Source organism: Canis aureus, chromosome 30, assembly GCF_053574225.1.
Source record: "Canis aureus isolate CA01 chromosome 30, VMU_Caureus_v.1.0, whole genome shotgun sequence".
NCBI lineage: Eukaryota > Metazoa > Chordata > Mammalia > Carnivora > Canidae > Canis > Canis aureus.
Genome location: NC_135640.1, coordinates 41,096,703 through 41,113,554, shown reverse-complemented (window position 1 = coordinate 41,113,554; position 16,852 = coordinate 41,096,703). Strand labels below are relative to the sequence as shown.

Sequence of the window (16,852 nt, the reverse complement as noted above, 5' to 3'; positions counted from 1 at the left end):
TCTGAAAGCGATTAGCGAGGTATTTTGCATCCTTTTATACGTGCAGAGTCTTCGCAGTCTGGTGTGTATTCCACACGCACCACACGTGGTGACCCTTCTATACGCTGGGTCCCCTCCTGGTGCGACGGCTCAGAAGGAGCCTCGTCGGCCACCCGGCTCTGTAGCATTGAGACTTGGCGAGTCCCGGTCATTAACTGTGACTCCTGTTTTGTAAGCTCCGGAGACCCAGTTTGGGGGGCTCGGTTTCTCTAAGACACCCAAGCAGACAAGCGCGCGTGGCCCCTCCAGGCGGGCCCTTCTGGCCTGGCCTCCCCGTGTCTCGAGATGGAAGCACCAGCACTAAAGCTGCGAGCCTCCCCGTGGGGAACGAGGCAGGTGTGTGCCCCACGGACGGGGCTGCTTGAGGCCTGCTGCCGTCCTGGGGCGCACCCGTCACTCCCGTCCAGCCACCCGTCTCTGCTCCACAGTGGCTCCTGGTGTGTTTATGACTCACTTTCATTTTCTGTCCTTGGGAACGAGGACAAGGATGCTGTTGGCGGCAGGAAGTCCTCGAGTCACCCATGATCTCTGCCCAGGGTGACGGAAGCCAGAGCCAGGCTGGGCCGCAGCCTCCACGGGGCCTCCCCACCGGCCTGCCGGACGAGCGGCCAGCAGAGGCGTCCGGGCAGCGTGCCGTGTCGTGGTCCCAGGGACGGGCAGGAACGGAGGGAAATCGGCAACACCTGTGTCCCTACAGCAGGGCCTGTGCCGTCCTAAAGCTGAATTCGCTCCGTTGGAGAAGGGTGACGCGGGGCCTAACCGTGGAGGGGGCCGGTGCCCGCTGGCCCTGGGCGCTTCTGCACGACCCCCCGAAGTACGGCGAGGTGAGGCGGCACAAGTGATCCTTGACACCAAAGTGCCCCAGATGGAGCCTCGCACCACCTGCTGGGCTCGGGGAGGCTCAGCCCAGGTGGGGGCCCGCCTTCGGCTCCAAGGACCCCCTTCCCCTCCAGCTCTGGTCACGGTGGTTAACCGAGGGTGAGGCTGTTCCTCCCATGTTCTCCTCCATGGGCTCCTGCGGGCAGAGGGCACGCGGGCGGGCACACGATAACTGGGTGTTCAACACTCCGCACCACTGTTCTCAGAGGATGCGTAAAATCCATCCCGTGGTCTTCGCAGTTGCTGTTAACTTCCTTTCATCCGTAAAAGAGGAAACCAGGCTATCCATGTGGTTGTCTCCCTTGCTGAGGCAAAGAGTACTTTTCTTTCTTTCTTTTTTAAAGATTTTAAAAATTTATCTATTCCTGAGAGCCCCAGAGAGAGAGGCAGAGACACAGGCAGAGGGAGAAGCAGGCTCCCTGAAGGGAGCCCAAGGCGGGACTCGATCCTGGGACCCCGGGGTCACGCCCTGAGCCTAAGGCAGGCGCTAAAGCGATGAGCCGCCCAGGTGTCCCAGCAAAGGGTATTTTTCTAACAAGGTGCTTGGTAAACACAGAACCTCCCCATTCACGGGGACGTTAGGATTCCTGTTCCGAGGCTCTTGTCCGCAGCGGCTGTTCCTTCCTCTGAAGCATGTCCCCACAGCTGTCACAGGTGTGGGGCCCAGGCCAGGACATCTTGACCATTATTTTCTATGAAAAGTCATGTTTTCCACACTACTCTTCACTTTCCTGTTTCCAAATAGTTAAGTCACGGGACAGTCAGACCCTGGGCATCTCTGCCTTGAAGGCCTCTGCCAGGACGAGTCTGGAGCATTTATTGAAATGTGGGGTCCGCGGGAAGGACGGGGGCCCCAGGAAAGGCCAGGGCCAGGGACCTCGGCAGCTGCGTGCAAGTCTGGACCCCTGGCACCTGCTTCCTTTGCTGAGCTGCTTTTTCCTGCCGTGGCACGTGTGGCCTGTTGACTCACGGGCCGCGGGGGTGCCTCTTTCTGCCACACTCAGGGCTGCAGGGCCCGGGCTGGTTACCCACCTAGGGAAAGGCTCCGAGGCTCCCGGGCTAGGCTGGGTGGGGCTGGGCGCTGATGCACGGGCGAAGGAGGGGCTTTTCCCCGCAGAGAGCCCGGGGTTCACGTGTGGAGAAAAAGTTCCAGGGGAAAGACGGAGCTCCATTTTCTTAACTTGTCTCAGGAAGGCTCAGGCCGTGGGGGTCTGTCCTTGAAGGAAAAACCTAGAATGCCAGGGGTCCGTGTGCACCAGAGCCAGGGAGAGGCAGGGCTGGGCTGACCGGAGTGGGGCTGCCCCAGGTGGCGGTGTTCAGGTGCGGGGGGATGCACACTTGGGAGGAGATCCACTTCTTACACTGCAGGGAACGTGAGTCTCTGGAGCAGGAGGCCGAGTGCTGCAGGCAGCCAGGTGCGCTCCCTGCGGCTCTAGCTTTTGCTACGTTCTTTCCCTTGAGCAGCACAAACCCACTTCTGCTGGTCCAAGTTGGGCCCCAAAGTCACACCAAAATCCCCCCCGTTCTTCCCCCAGAGACGGTCTGGTACACAGCTGTGCCCAGTCTCCCTTCCTGGAGCTCCGTCCTGCCCGGTTTGTCCCACACTCAGCCTGCTTTTGCTTCTCTGCTCCTCAAAGGCTTCGTTATTCTGGCCCTTCTGTTCCAGAGGCTGATGAGAGGCCTTCTTCTGATGGAATCCTGTGCCCGAGCGCTGGGTCACAGGGCTTCGCCCTTCCCCTGGGAGCTCACCAAGCCCTGGCTGCGAACACTCCCGTCATCCATCACCGCCACCAGTTCCAGGGCACGTCTGCAGCTCAGAGGGAGCCTCAGCCTCCTCCAGACACATCTACTCAGCATTGGTGCCCACGGCCATTCGCACTGATACGTCCCAAAGCAAGCTCCTGTGTCCTTCCAGAAGCTGAGATACCCTCGGCTTGTTCCCTTGTGGGAGGTGCTGTTCCACCCTCTCAGTGACCCTGGAGGCTTCTGCTCTGACTCCTCTTTCTTTCATAAGCCACATCCGCTCAGTGAGGAAATAAGCTGGGCTCTTCCCTCAGAACATGCCAGAATCTGACCACTCCTTACCACCCCCACAGCCCCCACACTCCCCTTTGCCTCCTGAATTAGAGCAGCAGCTCCCTGGTGGGCCTTCAAGTTCCCACGTGATGAACCCCTGAGAGCTCCCAACCTCATCTCCAGTCAAGGGGGACTCCAGAGGCATCACATCACTCCTTAGCAACAGGACCGAACTATATCCCTGGAGTTAGTGTCCTCTACAACGGTCATAGCAAAGCCTAAAAAAGGGTCTCAAAGATGTCGAGCGATTTGTAAGTTAACTTAACCACCTGCCAGCACAGAGCCCACACTCTTTAATGGGAGAAAACAAAATCCAGATGATCAACAGTATAGTAAAAAATGCACACATGGATCTTTACAACGAAATGTAGAGGAAATACAATTGTTGAAAGCAAAAAATGACTAACAGTGGATTATGGGACTTAAAACATATGCAGCATAGAAGTACAAAGTATGACATAGAACACAGGATGGGGGAAATGCTCTCAGACCCACATCATCAAGAGGTAGCATAATATAATTTGTGATATGTCAATGATACAGAGTGTGAAACCCAGAGCAACCCAGAAGAAATAAAACAGAGAAGGACAGCTCTGAGACTGAGAGTGGAGAAATAATGCTCAGTATCCAAAAGACATAGGAAAGGAGAGAAAAAAAATAAAATAAAATAAAAATGAATGAAATAAACAAAATGAGTAGTAGATTTAACCCAACTGTATCTATGATGATGTTTATTGTAAATGGCTTAACAGCACTAGTTGAAAGGCTGAAATTGCCAAAATTGATAAACGTTGCCAATGACAAACCTGCTTCAAATATAGAGACACAGATACATTAAAAGTTAAAGGATGGGAAGAGTATAACATGTGAGCACTAAGCCTAAGAAAGCCTGGGTAGCTGTATTAATGGGAGAGAGATAAGGAAGACATTCAAACAAAGAATGGAACCAAGGATAAAGGCCACATTTTCTTAAGGCTAAAGGGATTGATCCATCAGAAGGTACAACAATCCTAAATAAGTATGCACCCAATAACAGGAATTGAAAATGCACAAAGCATAACCTGACAAACTGAGAAGCAAGGAACACGTCACAAGGGACTTGGGGATTTCAACATGCATCATCTAGTAATTGATAGAACAAGTAGACAGAAAAATAAAGATATAGGAAACTCATACTACACTATCAACTAACTTGACCTAATTGATATGGGTGGAATAGTCCACCCAATAACAGCAGGATACACATTGTTTCCAAATGTATCTGGAACAGTCTCTAAGATATACTATGCCTTTTAATAAATTAAAAAAGACAGAGGTCATATGAGGTCCACTTCAAAGCACAGTGGAACTAACTTAGAAATCCATAACTGAAAGATAGCTGGAAAATATGCAACCATTTGAAAATTAAACAGTACACTTCTAAATAACAAGTGGGTCCAAGCAGGAACCACAAGGTAAATCAGAAAATATTTTGAGCTGGATGAAAATGAAAACACGACACATCAAAACCTTCCAGATGCAACTCAATTATACTTAGAGGGATATCTTTAGCTTTAAATTGTTATATAAGAAAGAGAAAGATCTAAAATTAATGATCGAATTTTCCACCTTCGGGAGCCAGAAAAAGAGGAGCAAACTAGAGGTGGGGTGGGTAGAAGGAAGGAAATAAAAGGATAAGAGGAGAAATTATCGAAATGGAAACCAGACACACAATGGAGAAAACCAATGAAGCTCAAACCTGGCTCTTAGAAAAAAGAAATCAATAAAAAATATAAATCAGGCTGATTAGCTTAGAAAGGGAGAAGATACACATTACTAGTATCTTGAATGAAAGAGTGGGGTCTCACTCCAATCCCAGAGACATAAATAAAAGGGATGGCAAGGACTTTCCAAACTCCATCATGCCAGCAAATTCTCAGATGAATCTTCATTGGAATGGGCACCTTCCCAAGGTCAATCGCAAGTACACAGAAAACCTTGACATGCTTATCTCTTAAAGACACTGAACTCATAGTTTAAAAACTTCCCATAAAGAAACTCCAAACACAGAGCATTCACTGGTGAATTCTATGAAACATTTAAGGTAGAAATAGTGCCACCTGTATACAAACTCTTCCAGAAAGCAGGAGGGTGGAGTACTTCCCCACTCATCCCATGAGGCCAGCAGTGCCCTAAATGCACTAGGAATTCAAGGTTAAAGTTTTAAAACCAACTAATAAGTCCACCATTAGTAGAACAGAGGAGTAAAAAACATGATCATCTTAATAGAGGCAGGATACATATTTGACAAAGTCCAACACGAGTTTTTAATTAAAACTCTCAACCAATTAGCAATTAAGAAAAGAAGACCTTCAACCTGATACAGGGTATCTATAAAAAAAAAAACAACTTACAGGTAACATCATAACTGATGGTGCAGAACCTCACGTTCTCTCTAGGATGAGAACAGAGCAAAAATCTGGATTCTCACACTCTCACAAAAATCTGGCACTTCTCTTGTATTAGATACTCTAGGTAGTGCGACCAGTCAAGAAAAAGAAATAAAAGAACCCAAAGACATCCAGACCTAAAAGGAAGTAGCAAGTCTCTATTCGTAGATGTAGAAAAGCACAGGAAATCCACAAAAAGGCACTAGATCTACTAAATGAATTTAGCTAAGTCAGTACACAAAACCGATTATATTCTTATAATTGGAAATTGACCTAAAAAATCCATTGACAATAGCATCACAAATATTAAATACTTAATGACAAATTTATCAACAACTATTCAACAACTCTACCTTGACAACTACGATATATTGAAAGATATTAAGAGAAACCCAAATAAATCTAGAGATACCACATTCACGAATCAGAAGACTCAACATTATAGTCAACATTATAGATAGTAATTCTTTTCAAGTTGTTCTATGTACTTAGTATAAGTTCAGTGTCTCCGCAGACTTTTTTTTTGGTAGCAACTGACATAGTGATTCTAAAATTTATCTGCAAATAAAAGGGACCTGGGACAAGTAAAACATTTTTGAAAAAAAAAGAAATCAGAGGACTTGTAGTTCTCGGCTTCATGATTACTGTAAATGCGCGGTAATCAAGACAGCGCGGCAGTGATTGAAGGACAGGCATGTATGTTGATGCAACAGGACGGCGAATTGCAAACTTGGTCAACTGATTTTTGACAGGGATGTCATGATAATTTACTGGGGGAAACGTTTTTAGCAAACGTTCTAGAGCAAGTGGAGATCCATACAGAGAGAATGAACGTCAGCCCTTTTCTCTCCCTCTTGAAGATGGGCTAGACTGAGCTATTCCTTCCAAAGAACAGAGTAAGGAAGGGTTAAAACAGTAATTTCCCAGCGGAGAAGCCAGTGAGTCAAAAGGATATCATGGACCCCCCCATTCTTTCCCCAAATCCATACCCCTGGGCTGACCCTGAGGAAAACATCAGACAAACCCAGCCTGGGGGACATTCTATAGATGCTCCGAGGCCCCCATGGTGGGTTGTCACAAGCACGGAGAGTGTGAGCACCTGTGAGACCCCAGGGCCGACAGAGGAGGAGCCCCCGTGATGAATGGACCATGGACTGCACCACAGCTTGGATGCTGGAGCAGAAAAATGACATCAGGAGAAAAACAGGTGAAATCGGAATAAAATATGGGGTTTAGTAAATAACGGTGTAAAAAAAAACACATTTATTACCAAGTCAAGGGCTCAATTATCTTCTATGTTAAAAAGGAATTTTATCCTAGAAAAAGTTAGAACTCCTACTTTATTCTAACATCTCCCATCAAGAGGATTGAGTTAAGGGTTTTTGAAGAGCTACAAAAGCATTAAAGAAGATTTAAAGCAATCAGTATCTATGTGTAAACGCTGTCACTTCCAAGAGGAGGAAAGGCCCAGACACACCAATGTCTCATCACACACCGCCCAGCACCTGACAGGTGGCTTCAGAATTCTGTTCTGTAGCCTTCAATCTTACCAAAAAAATCAAAAATTAAATGAACTGCAGAGTTTAAAAAGGGAAATCAGCCTCAGCTTCTGTCTCAGGCCATACACGAAAGTCACCCTGAGACACGGATCACAGACCTCAACGTAGAAGCTCAAAAAATAAAATAAAATAAAATTTGAGAAGGAAGCCCAGCAGAAGACCCCGCAGATAGGGGATGAGCTAAGGTTTCTCAGATAGGGCATCCAAAGCACAAACCATAAAAGATCAAAATTGGTAATCCGGGCCTCATCAGAATTTAATACTTCTACTCACTGAAAGGTATAACAAGAAAATGAAACAGCAAGTCGCGGGCGGGGAGAAATTGTTCACAAGACATATCTGACTAACGGGGTGCGTCTGAAGGATCAGGAGGGCTCACTACCCCATGGTTACGGGAAGCAAGTCTCGACTACTGCAGCAGATTCCGGAAGAAGATTTATGACCGGTTAGTAAATATTTTCCCCGTCATGGGCCACTAGGGAAGCATGAACTCAAACTAATGCAGTATCGCCGCACACCCAGGAGAATGGTTAGCATGGAAAGCGCCGACAATTCCAAGTGCAGGCGGGGAAGTTCGCGCACTGTGGGTGGGACTGCAAAAAGGTGCTGCCCCTTTGGAAAAGCGGATTGATGGTTTCTCAAAAAAAAACCAAAAAAACAAAAAAACGGTGAAACCAATATAATCTGGTTTGGTCCATGAGAAATGAGAACACGTGTCCCCACAAAACCATGCACTTGAATGCTCCTAGCAGCTGTGTTCGTAAAAGCCCCCAGACTGGAAATGACCCGGGTGTCCTTCAACAGGTGGACGGGGTAGTCACGCTGAGGTCCCGCCACACCATGGAGTGAATGCTTCCAGCAACAAGAAGGAGTGAGCCACGGGGACACCCAACCCACAGACGAGCCTCAAATGCGTGAGGCTGAGTCCGAAAGGAGCGTGCACACCGTGTGCTTTCTTTTATACAAAGCTCTAGAAAAGACAAATCTACAGTGTCAGGAAGCAGGTCAGTGGCTGATAAGACAGTAGGGGTCGAGGGCGGGCGTTAACCGGCAAGGGGCACGGGAGGACTTTTTCAGGGAGTATAAATGTTCTGGGCCTTGATTTTGGTTAATGGCTACAAGGGGGCATACATTTTTTTCAAAGCTCATCAGAATATACACTAAAATGGGAGTATATTTTATGAAGCATGAATTGTACATAAATGAGAGGGAGGGAAGATCCAAAAGGAAATGGGATTTTACCCAAACAACACCAGTGACTGCATGAAGCATCCAGGGAGGCTGGGGGACTGCAGACGGCCCACCTTTGCGGCTCATGGTCTGGGTGAGCGGTGCAGGCACCGCGTCCGGGAAGATAAGGACAATGTCACCCAGTGTCTACGTCGGTAGGGACAGCACGGGGGGAGGCCCCCCGAGGGATCGTCAAGGGTAGAGTGTCAGACGGGGCCATGGATTCTGTAATAGCACAGGGTTTTAGGTTCAAATGCTTACCTAATATATATTCAATCACAGGGGCAGCCTGGAGCCTTCTTTTTTTCTTTTAATTTTAAAAATGATAGCAGGGCCTTACCAGACAGTTGCTTGACGGCCACGGGTCTCACTTTGTAGGGAGTGCTGCAAGAGAGAAGAGGGTCCCACCGTGAGATGCCGTCAAAGGTGTTCTCGGCGAGTCTGCTGCGAGAGATAAGCTGCTCGGGATAAATTAGAATTCAGTGGATTAGGGTTTTTTTTTTTTTTCCCCCTGAAATTAGTTTCTTTGGCTGTTCGGAGCTTCCTCACTCAGAAGCATTCCAAATACTTTAAATATATCATTTAAAGGATGAACTTCCTTTATCATGTTTCATAGTGGGTGAATTGGACAAATTTTGTGATCAGTACTGCGGCCCCTCAGGTGTGGAATGGCAAAGAGCGCCAGAGCCGCCCACGTCCGACCCAACACCCGACTGATGGAGCGAGGCTCCGGCCCCGGCCTGGTTCGAGCTCACGGCAACCGCATCTCCCGAGCGCACGAGAGAAGAGGGGCCGCTCAGCTGAGGACGCACTGGCATCTTGGTGATGCCATCACAGGAATGGAGGGGCCTGGAGGGGAGGGAGAGGGAATGTCTGCCCCCCCCCCGCCCCCGGCACACCAGGGACCAGAGGTAGGGGAGAGACAGCGGGGCCCACGGCAAGTGGGCAAAGAACAGAATATGCAATTGTTGGTGACAGGTTCAAAGAAAGGTGCCTCAAGAGAAATCCCTTTTTTTCCCCCAAGCAGTTCAGCCAAATTTCGAAGACTGCTCACAGGGACACGGCGATGCTACGGCATCGGTCTTGGGGAAAGTCATCTTGGCAGGACTACTTAACGTGAAGATGCATAATCCGGGGCGCCTGGGGAGGGGGGATTCCGTAGGTGAAGCGTCTGCCTTAGGCTCAGGGTCCTGGGACCCAGCCCCACGTGGGGCTCCCTGCTCAGCGGGGAGCCTGCTTCTCCTTCTGTCCCCCACTCATGTCTTCTCTCTCACCATCTCTCTCTCTCAAATAAATAAATAAAATCTTTAAAAAAAGTAGTTGAAAAAAATGAAGACACATAGTCCTTTGATTCAGCACGTGAATTTACGAACCAAGGTATCGGATGAAACGCTGGCACACGGAGATGCCCTCACGCTGTCATGTGTCCTCGTCATCCATTTGTTCCTTCATTCAATAAATTGGTCACTGAGCGGAACTAGGTTCAGGTGATCAAACAAGACAAAAGTGCTCCTGTCCTCACGGAACTGACATTCCACGTTCAAATACGCAATGAAAGGGCGGGTACAGGTGCACTGGTTGAGCAGCTGAGCTCTAGAATTTCCCTGGCCCCCTCAACTGGGTGGATCAATCAGTTGTGCCACGGATGGTCACTCGGTTGTCAAAGACGAGATCGACGTGAAGTAATTGGCCTGAGGCGATGCCCACGACCCCCCCCCGGGAGGCAGACAGCGCAAGTTACAGTCTAAGTGACACCGAGAGGACGAGCACAGAAAGTCCGGAGAGGCTGGTACGTACCAGACTGTTCACAGGGATCCATGGGATACCTGTGCTGTAACAGGCTTGGGCACGGGGAAAACTCTGACAGCTGCAAACGCTAGGAAAGTGTAGAGTAAGAAACACACAGCCCGGTGATCCTGGGTGATGGCCTGGTGATCCTGGGTGATGGCTCGGTGATCCTGGGTGATGGCTTGGTGATCCTGGGTGATGGTCTGGTGATCCTGGGTGAAGGCTTGGTGATCCAGGTGATGGCTTGGTGATCCGGGTGATGGCCTGGTGATCCTGGGTGATGGCTTGGTGATCCGGGTGATGGCTTGGTGATCCAGGTGATGGCCTGGTGATCCTGGGTGATGGCCTGGTGATCCTGGGTGATGGCTTGGTGATCTGGGTGATGGCCTGGTGATCCCGGGTGATGGCCTGGTGATCCCGAGTGATGGCTTGGTGATCCCGGGTGATGGCCTGGTGATCCTGGGTGATGGCCTGGTGATCCTGGGTGATGGCTTGGTGATCCTGAGTGATGGCTTGGTGATCCCGGGTGATAGCTTGGTGATCCTGGGTGATGGCTTGGTGATCCCGGATGATGGCTTGGTGATCCTGGGTGATAGCCTGGTGATCCTGGGTGATGGCTTGGTGATCTGGGTGATAGCTTGGTGATCCGGGTGATGGCCTGGTGATCCTAGGTGATGGCTTGGTGATCTGTATGATGGCCTGGTGATCTTGGGTGATGGCCTGGTGATCCTGGGTGATGGCTTGGTGATTCTGTGTGATGGCCTAGTGATCCTGGGTGATGGCCTGGTGATCCCGGGTGATGACCTGGTGATCCTGGGTGATGGGTACACAAGTCCCCCCAGGGATTTCCCCCTGGCATAGTGCCCAGCAGTGAGTCCACACCTGTGAGGACCCTGCTGCCCCTCAGGAAAAAGGCCCTGCTTCCAAAGATCTCCTGGAAGTTGGTTATTTGGAAGTAGGGGTTCCTTCCTCTGGAGACTTTGTCACACTGGCAGATCCAGCGACACCTTATTTCGAATCTGTGTGGGTTTGAAGTGTGGCCCTACGTGGAGAGCTGGGGATGCACGGTGGCGTCACCGGCCTGGGCTGGAGCAGAGGGCCTGAGGGGGTTGAGGGAAGGCAGTCAGCGAGCAGCAGTTCTCACAGCCCCAAGCGCAGTGCTGAGCTCCGAGCAGGGAAGTCCTCCCAGCACATCAGCCTCATCGACTTGCTGAGCTCCCCTGACACTTCCTCACGCTGTTGAAGCATCTGTTTGTCTCCTTGAAGCGTCTGTTTGTCTCCTTAGAGGAGGGTTTTGATGCAGTGGTGGTGGAAATGGAAGGGATAGGACTGTCACAGGATGGACACCGTGGGATCCGGAATGTTCCCCTGCCCAGAAAGAGGCACTGGGACCGGCAGCTCAGGGTTCCAGCTGGCATTCCCTGAACACGGGTGGGCCGTGATCTGTCAGTCATGAGGGCTCAGGGTTGGGCAGCAATCACAGTGATCTTTCCTACCAGCTCCGAAAGAGCAGAAGCCATCTGGCAGGTGGCCTGACGAGAGCCTCTCTGATGGAAAAGGATAGAAATTCAGGCGGTGCGTGGCAGTGGGGAGCGCTCGGACTGGTGTGGGGACTTGGAGACGTGTGTTAAGGTGGATTGGGGCCAGGTGTTCCGGGGGTGGGGGTCTGGACAACATCTCGTGGCCAGTGGGCCCCCGAAGAACACCCTGTCGGGGAGGCCTGGGCTGAAGCTGTGCTGGAGGCCAGGGGGCACCCAGAGTCAAACCAGGAGGGCACCGAGAAGCCCGGACAAGAAGATACGGTCTGAACTAGACGCTGGCTGGGACCATCTGAGAAGGCGTGAAGGGGAGAAGTGTTTTGGGACACCTGGGTGACTCAGGGGTTGAGCATCTGTCTTCAGCTCAGGTCGTGATCCCCGGGATCGAGTCCCGCATCCAGATCCCTGCAGGGAGCCTGCTTCTCCCTCTGCCTGTGTCTCTGCCTCTCTCTGTGTCTCTCATGAGTAGATAAATGAAATCTTAAAAAAAAAAAAAACGGGGGTAGGGGAGAAGTGTTTTGAAGGGAGAATCAGGAGGTCATGACACTTGGTTTGAAATGAGCCCAGAAGTACAGGCCTCAGAGATGGGCCCCTGGGACCCCGCCTCCGATCAGCACCCAGGGGCTCAGGCATGAGCCCTTGGAATTTGGAGCAGGGACCCCGAGAGCCTCTCCTGTGAGCGTGTGGCGGGGGATACCAGCACCACCCCCTTCCCGTGGGCTGGCTTCCGAGTCTGCGGCCAGGGAGACGAGCAGGGGACGAGGCCCCGCTGAGGCCACGATCGTCTCCTCCAGAAGTGGAGGCTGACCACACGCACGGGTGGCGACTTGGCTACTGTTTGCTGGGAAGAAACAAGATTTATCCGGCACCTCCCAAGAGGGAAATACCCCATGTTTGGTGGACACGACCTTCTGGTGAGCACCAGCCCGGGGGCAAGAGCATTTCCTTATAGTTTCTACACCTCCCATCAGTGGCCCTCGCCCGGGCTACACACTGGAATCATCACCTGGTGAGCTCTAAACGCTCCCGGAAACTCCTTGAACTGGTGGTTTTAATCCGAGGTGGCGCTGGAAGTCGCTGGGTTAGAGGGACTGATTGTACTGGAACGGACAACCTCAGGCAGTAGGATTGGAGAGGACAGAGCAGATGAGGCCTTGCTGGGGGCCGCTAGGACGTGACCTGGGGAGGGGGCCCTGGCCCAGTGCTCAGCACACCACCCCTGGGCTGTGGTCAGGGGGCCTCCCGGCGAGGGCAGCAGGGCAGTCAGTGTGCGGCCCTGGGGCCTTGCTCCACTGCTCCTCACTGGCCTCCTGGGCCTCAGTTTCCCCTCCGTCCCTCCCCAGAGACTCTTGTTGAGAGTGAGCCCTCAGAAGGGCCCCTGAGCACGCCTGCACTTGTGATTCTCTTGGGAAGTGACTGGTCACGAAGGAACAAGCCTCCCTCACGGCCTCTCCCACCCTCACCCCACCTTTGGTTTAAATTCAGATTTCCCTACAGCAGTAAACCAAGGGGAGCCCATCCCGCGTGTGCAGAAAGGTGTCGGCGAGGCCCCTGCTTACCGCTCGGAATTGGCGGGCATGGTGGGGTCGATGGACACCATGGCGTCGTCCGCGGTCAGCAGGGAGATGGTTGTGTTCCTGGAAGACACACGGTGTCAGCGTCCCTGCGCCCGAGGGGACCACAGCACGGGTACCGGGCCCGCCCGCCCCAGGACCCGGCACCGCATGCGCACGCACACAGGTGGCCGTGCGTCATGCCAAGGGCTTTGTCCATTTTTTTTTTTTTTTTTTGCTTTGTCCATTTTTAAGTAATTTAAAATGGGAATTGGAGGAAGTCAAGCTGCGGAGTTGGGATGGACAGAGGAGGGCTGATGTCGGCCAACGGCCAACGGTGAGCTGGGTTTGCCCTGGGCTTGCTGCCCATGGGAGTCTGGGAAGCAGGGGACGTCTCCTGGGAAGCAGTTTCCAGCAGGGAAACTGAGTCTCCCCCCGGCCTCTCGTCCCCAGGGCCTCCGCTGAGCAGGGTGGCCTTGGCCACATCACTGAAGCCTGTCTGGTCTCAGGCGGCGTGCACTGGGGGTGACCCCCGAATCCCGCACTCGAATGGGCTACTGATTTGGGGAAATAACTCTTCTGGAATCGTGACGATTCTATGAGGGGGTTACGGGCCTTTTCGACTACTTTCTGAATGTCCGTCTTCCCAGACGTTGCTCTGTGGGACCCCCTCCCCCACCACGCCCCCTGAGATAGAAAATCTCACCTGCTGGATCGTTTGGGCCTGGGGGGGCCAAAGCCAAAACACAACCACCCTCCTTTGGCCTTTTCTTCAAAAGCAAAAAAAATAAATACAAGGGGGGGAAAATGCTTTTAAGACGGTGGTTTCTGCCTAATTCTGCCCCTGGGATTCCCGCGCACACAGAGCGGTACCTGTCGGCAGGTAGGGGGACGGCTGGGGCACAAACCTGCGGGCTCTCGTTCACCGATGGGAAAGGGCTCCCACGTGCGAGGGGAGCCCACCGCGCCCTGGCACACCTGTCATCCCTCCGACCTGGGGCTCCCCCTACCTTCCCTGGCACCTTCCTCTCCATGGGAACCGGCCCTGGAGGCTCGGTGGCGGCGGGGGTGGGGACAAGGCGCCCTGCTGGCCCACTCACCGAGGCAGGCCGGTGGCGATGCAGAATAGGTCCATGATGTCACTGGAGTTGCAGTACTTGCTGAAGACCACCTGCAAGACACGAGCGACAGGGCGGTGAGGGGCCGGCAAGAGGGGGTATGTGGTTTCCCCCACATAGGGGGGATGTCAGGGTCTGCGAGCTTTCTCTCCAGCCCAACCTGTAGGTTTATCATAAAAAGGAGACGACGTAGCTGTGGGCACAGGAATGCCACATGTCCATCTTTTTTTTCTTTTTAATTTTATGTCCATCTTTTCATTTAGTCCATCCGTGGAGACTCCAGGAAACACACCTGCCCGTGACGGTGCTGCCGCAGAGCCACCATCGGAGGCGTCTGATGCATAGATCGATACCCTTGGCTTCATGACCCCCCATCACGGAGAGTCTCTAATGACTCTTGGGGGCCGTTATGTGAAAAAACAAACAAAATCTTTTTGTTTATTTATTTTAAAGGTGTACCTTTATTTACTTTAGAGAGAGAGCCAGAGAGGGAGTGTGCAAGTGGGGCGAGGGGCAGAGGGAGAGAGAGAGAATCCCAAGCAGACTCCCCGTGAGCGCAGAGCCCCACGACCCCGAGATCATGACCTGAGCCGAAATCCAGAGTTGGACTGATTGAGCCGCCCAGGCCCCTCCCCCCACCCAAATCTCTTCAAAGATCATTGGTTTAAGAGGAAAGCTTCGGGGCGGGGCTGAGGCTGTAGGACTAAATCCGGGACGCATCACAATGGGAAAGCCCGAAGCAGCCCGCGGTGTCCACAGTAAAGCAACCTTGAGCGGGCAGGTGCACGGCGCCTGGGGATCCTGCGCTGGGGACGCAAGAGAAATGCGACTACATCAGCGTCTTCCGTCCAGGGGTCCTGACCGTGCGTCTCTGCTCGGGATCCCTCCCTGGGAGGGGCCTCACGTACAGTGAGAGATCTGATCTCCCCTTTGACGGGGCCTGGGCAGTCCACACCAAGGCCCCCCGTTTCCACCCTGGGAGACGGCTGCCTTTCACGTTTCCCTGGCTGACTGCCCCCCCTCGTCCCTGCGTGGGCGAGCAGCAGGCCTGGGGAGGGTGGGCGCCCAGAGCCCCGCTTTCCCACCTAACCATGTGCCTGGCCCGCGTACCGAGGACGGCGCCTCCCCAGGGGCCCGGCGCAGGCCTGAGCGCCGTAGTTGGTGCCTTGGCTTCTCTGGCTGCGCCGGGGGAGGGGAGGGGAGGGGCGGGCGGGCTGGGTCTGGGGTCCTGGCCGTTCACCCCCCCGCACGGCTCTGCTTCGGACTTTCTCCTCGTGAGCCTCTGGGAAGCTCATTTCCTCGTGGTGCAGGTTGACTGGGCTCCTTGCCGACCCCAGGGAAGGGCGGCAGCGGGCGGAGGCAGAGGGTTTGCAGGGGGGAGTGGAGTCTCCCGGAGCCCTGCTTAGAGGACGCTCCTCGGAGTGTGGGTCTGGGTGCAAGAAGGCTGGAGTGTGGGTCTGGGTGCAAGAAGGCCGACTTCCGGACCCGGCTCGGGGATGCCGAGAGCCTGGGCTGGGGCCTGGGAACCTGCATCTGGTGTTTCCCAGGCTCCCTGGTTAGCAGCCGGCACTGAGAGGTGTGGGGTCCCCCCGGCAGAGCGGGGTGGCTGTGGCGAGCACCGAGCTCCTCCCTGCCTGGCTGCAGAAGGTCCCTCTCGGTTCTGCCCCCGGGTGGGCCCCCTTGCACCAGGAGAGGGGGCGCCCCGGCTTATAGAGGTCGCTGCTCCTGAGGGGCTCGCGTGCCCAGCGGCTCCCCACGGCTAGTTGGGGTCCTGTTCCAGCTTGCGGTGGCCGTGGGGGACGGTCACCTCTGAGGTTACTTCTCTCCAGCGTCTTCGGGCACCGCGGCTTCCCCGCGGCTCTGGGAGGCCTGATGGCAGGAGGCCCACTCCAGGGCGCGGGCTCTCAGCTGTAGCAGTTGGGGTGACAGTGTGGGACCCGGGGCCTGGGGGCCCCTGATGCTCTGCCTCTCGCTTCCACGACCCCAGGCAAGCTTCTTTCCGTTTCAAGCTGCTCTTCTGTGGAACAGGCAGGAACGGGGACAGAGGGCTCTGTTCGCCCCGGACACCTGCCCGAAGCCTCTGCCACCAGCTACGGGCCAGCCCGCGACTCCGCTGGGAAGGGCCACCTTGCAGCCCCAGGGGGAAAGACACCCGCTGCCCCCTGGACGAATAACCAAGTGGTAATTGAGGTTCGGGTCGAGTTGTGCAAGCTGAGGAAGACGAAAATGCCGGGAGGGGACTAGGGACCGGGCAGGGGGTGGGGGGCTCCGTGCAGGCGTCCCGGGCACCTCCTCCGCGAGGCCGGCCACCACCTTCACCACCACGGGGACCATCTCATGAAGCCGGCGGCCCGGGATGGCACCGGTTATCTTCGGAAATCACAGAGCTCGTCTGCCGCAGCTCTCAAAATCATCAGGAAACTAGCTGTGTCAGACGTGTGGCGCGTTTGGGGCCGGCTGTTGTAAAACAAGCACTCACGTTCATTGTCTCGCTGTTACTGCGCTCGCCGCCTGCGAGCTCCTCACTCAATTGCCTTAGCAACAATTTTCACAGGGCTGCTTGGAACTCGGAGTGACGAATCTCAAGCAAAATTGTCCTCGTTATAATTCTTCCGTAGCGTGGCCCCCACCGAGTGATTTTAC

General features: G+C 53.4%; 1 protein-coding gene across 4 annotated transcripts in view; it reads right to left on the bottom strand.

Annotated features, from left to right (window-relative positions):
* PDE9A (phosphodiesterase 9A) overlaps positions 1-16,852 on the bottom strand; it is an 87,249-nt gene that overhangs the window by 49,798 nt on the left and 20,599 nt on the right. For all 4 annotated transcript variants that reach the window (XM_077879318.1, XM_077879320.1, XM_077879321.1 and 1 more), the window contains exons 2-4: positions 14,192-14,262; positions 13,098-13,175; positions 8,553-8,596 (exon numbers count right to left, since the gene is read on the bottom strand). In XM_077879318.1, coding sequence (XP_077735444.1) covers positions 8,553-8,596; positions 13,098-13,175; positions 14,192-14,262 — 193 coding nt within the window. The remainder of the gene's footprint in view (positions 1-8,552; positions 8,597-13,097; positions 13,176-14,191; positions 14,263-16,852) is intronic.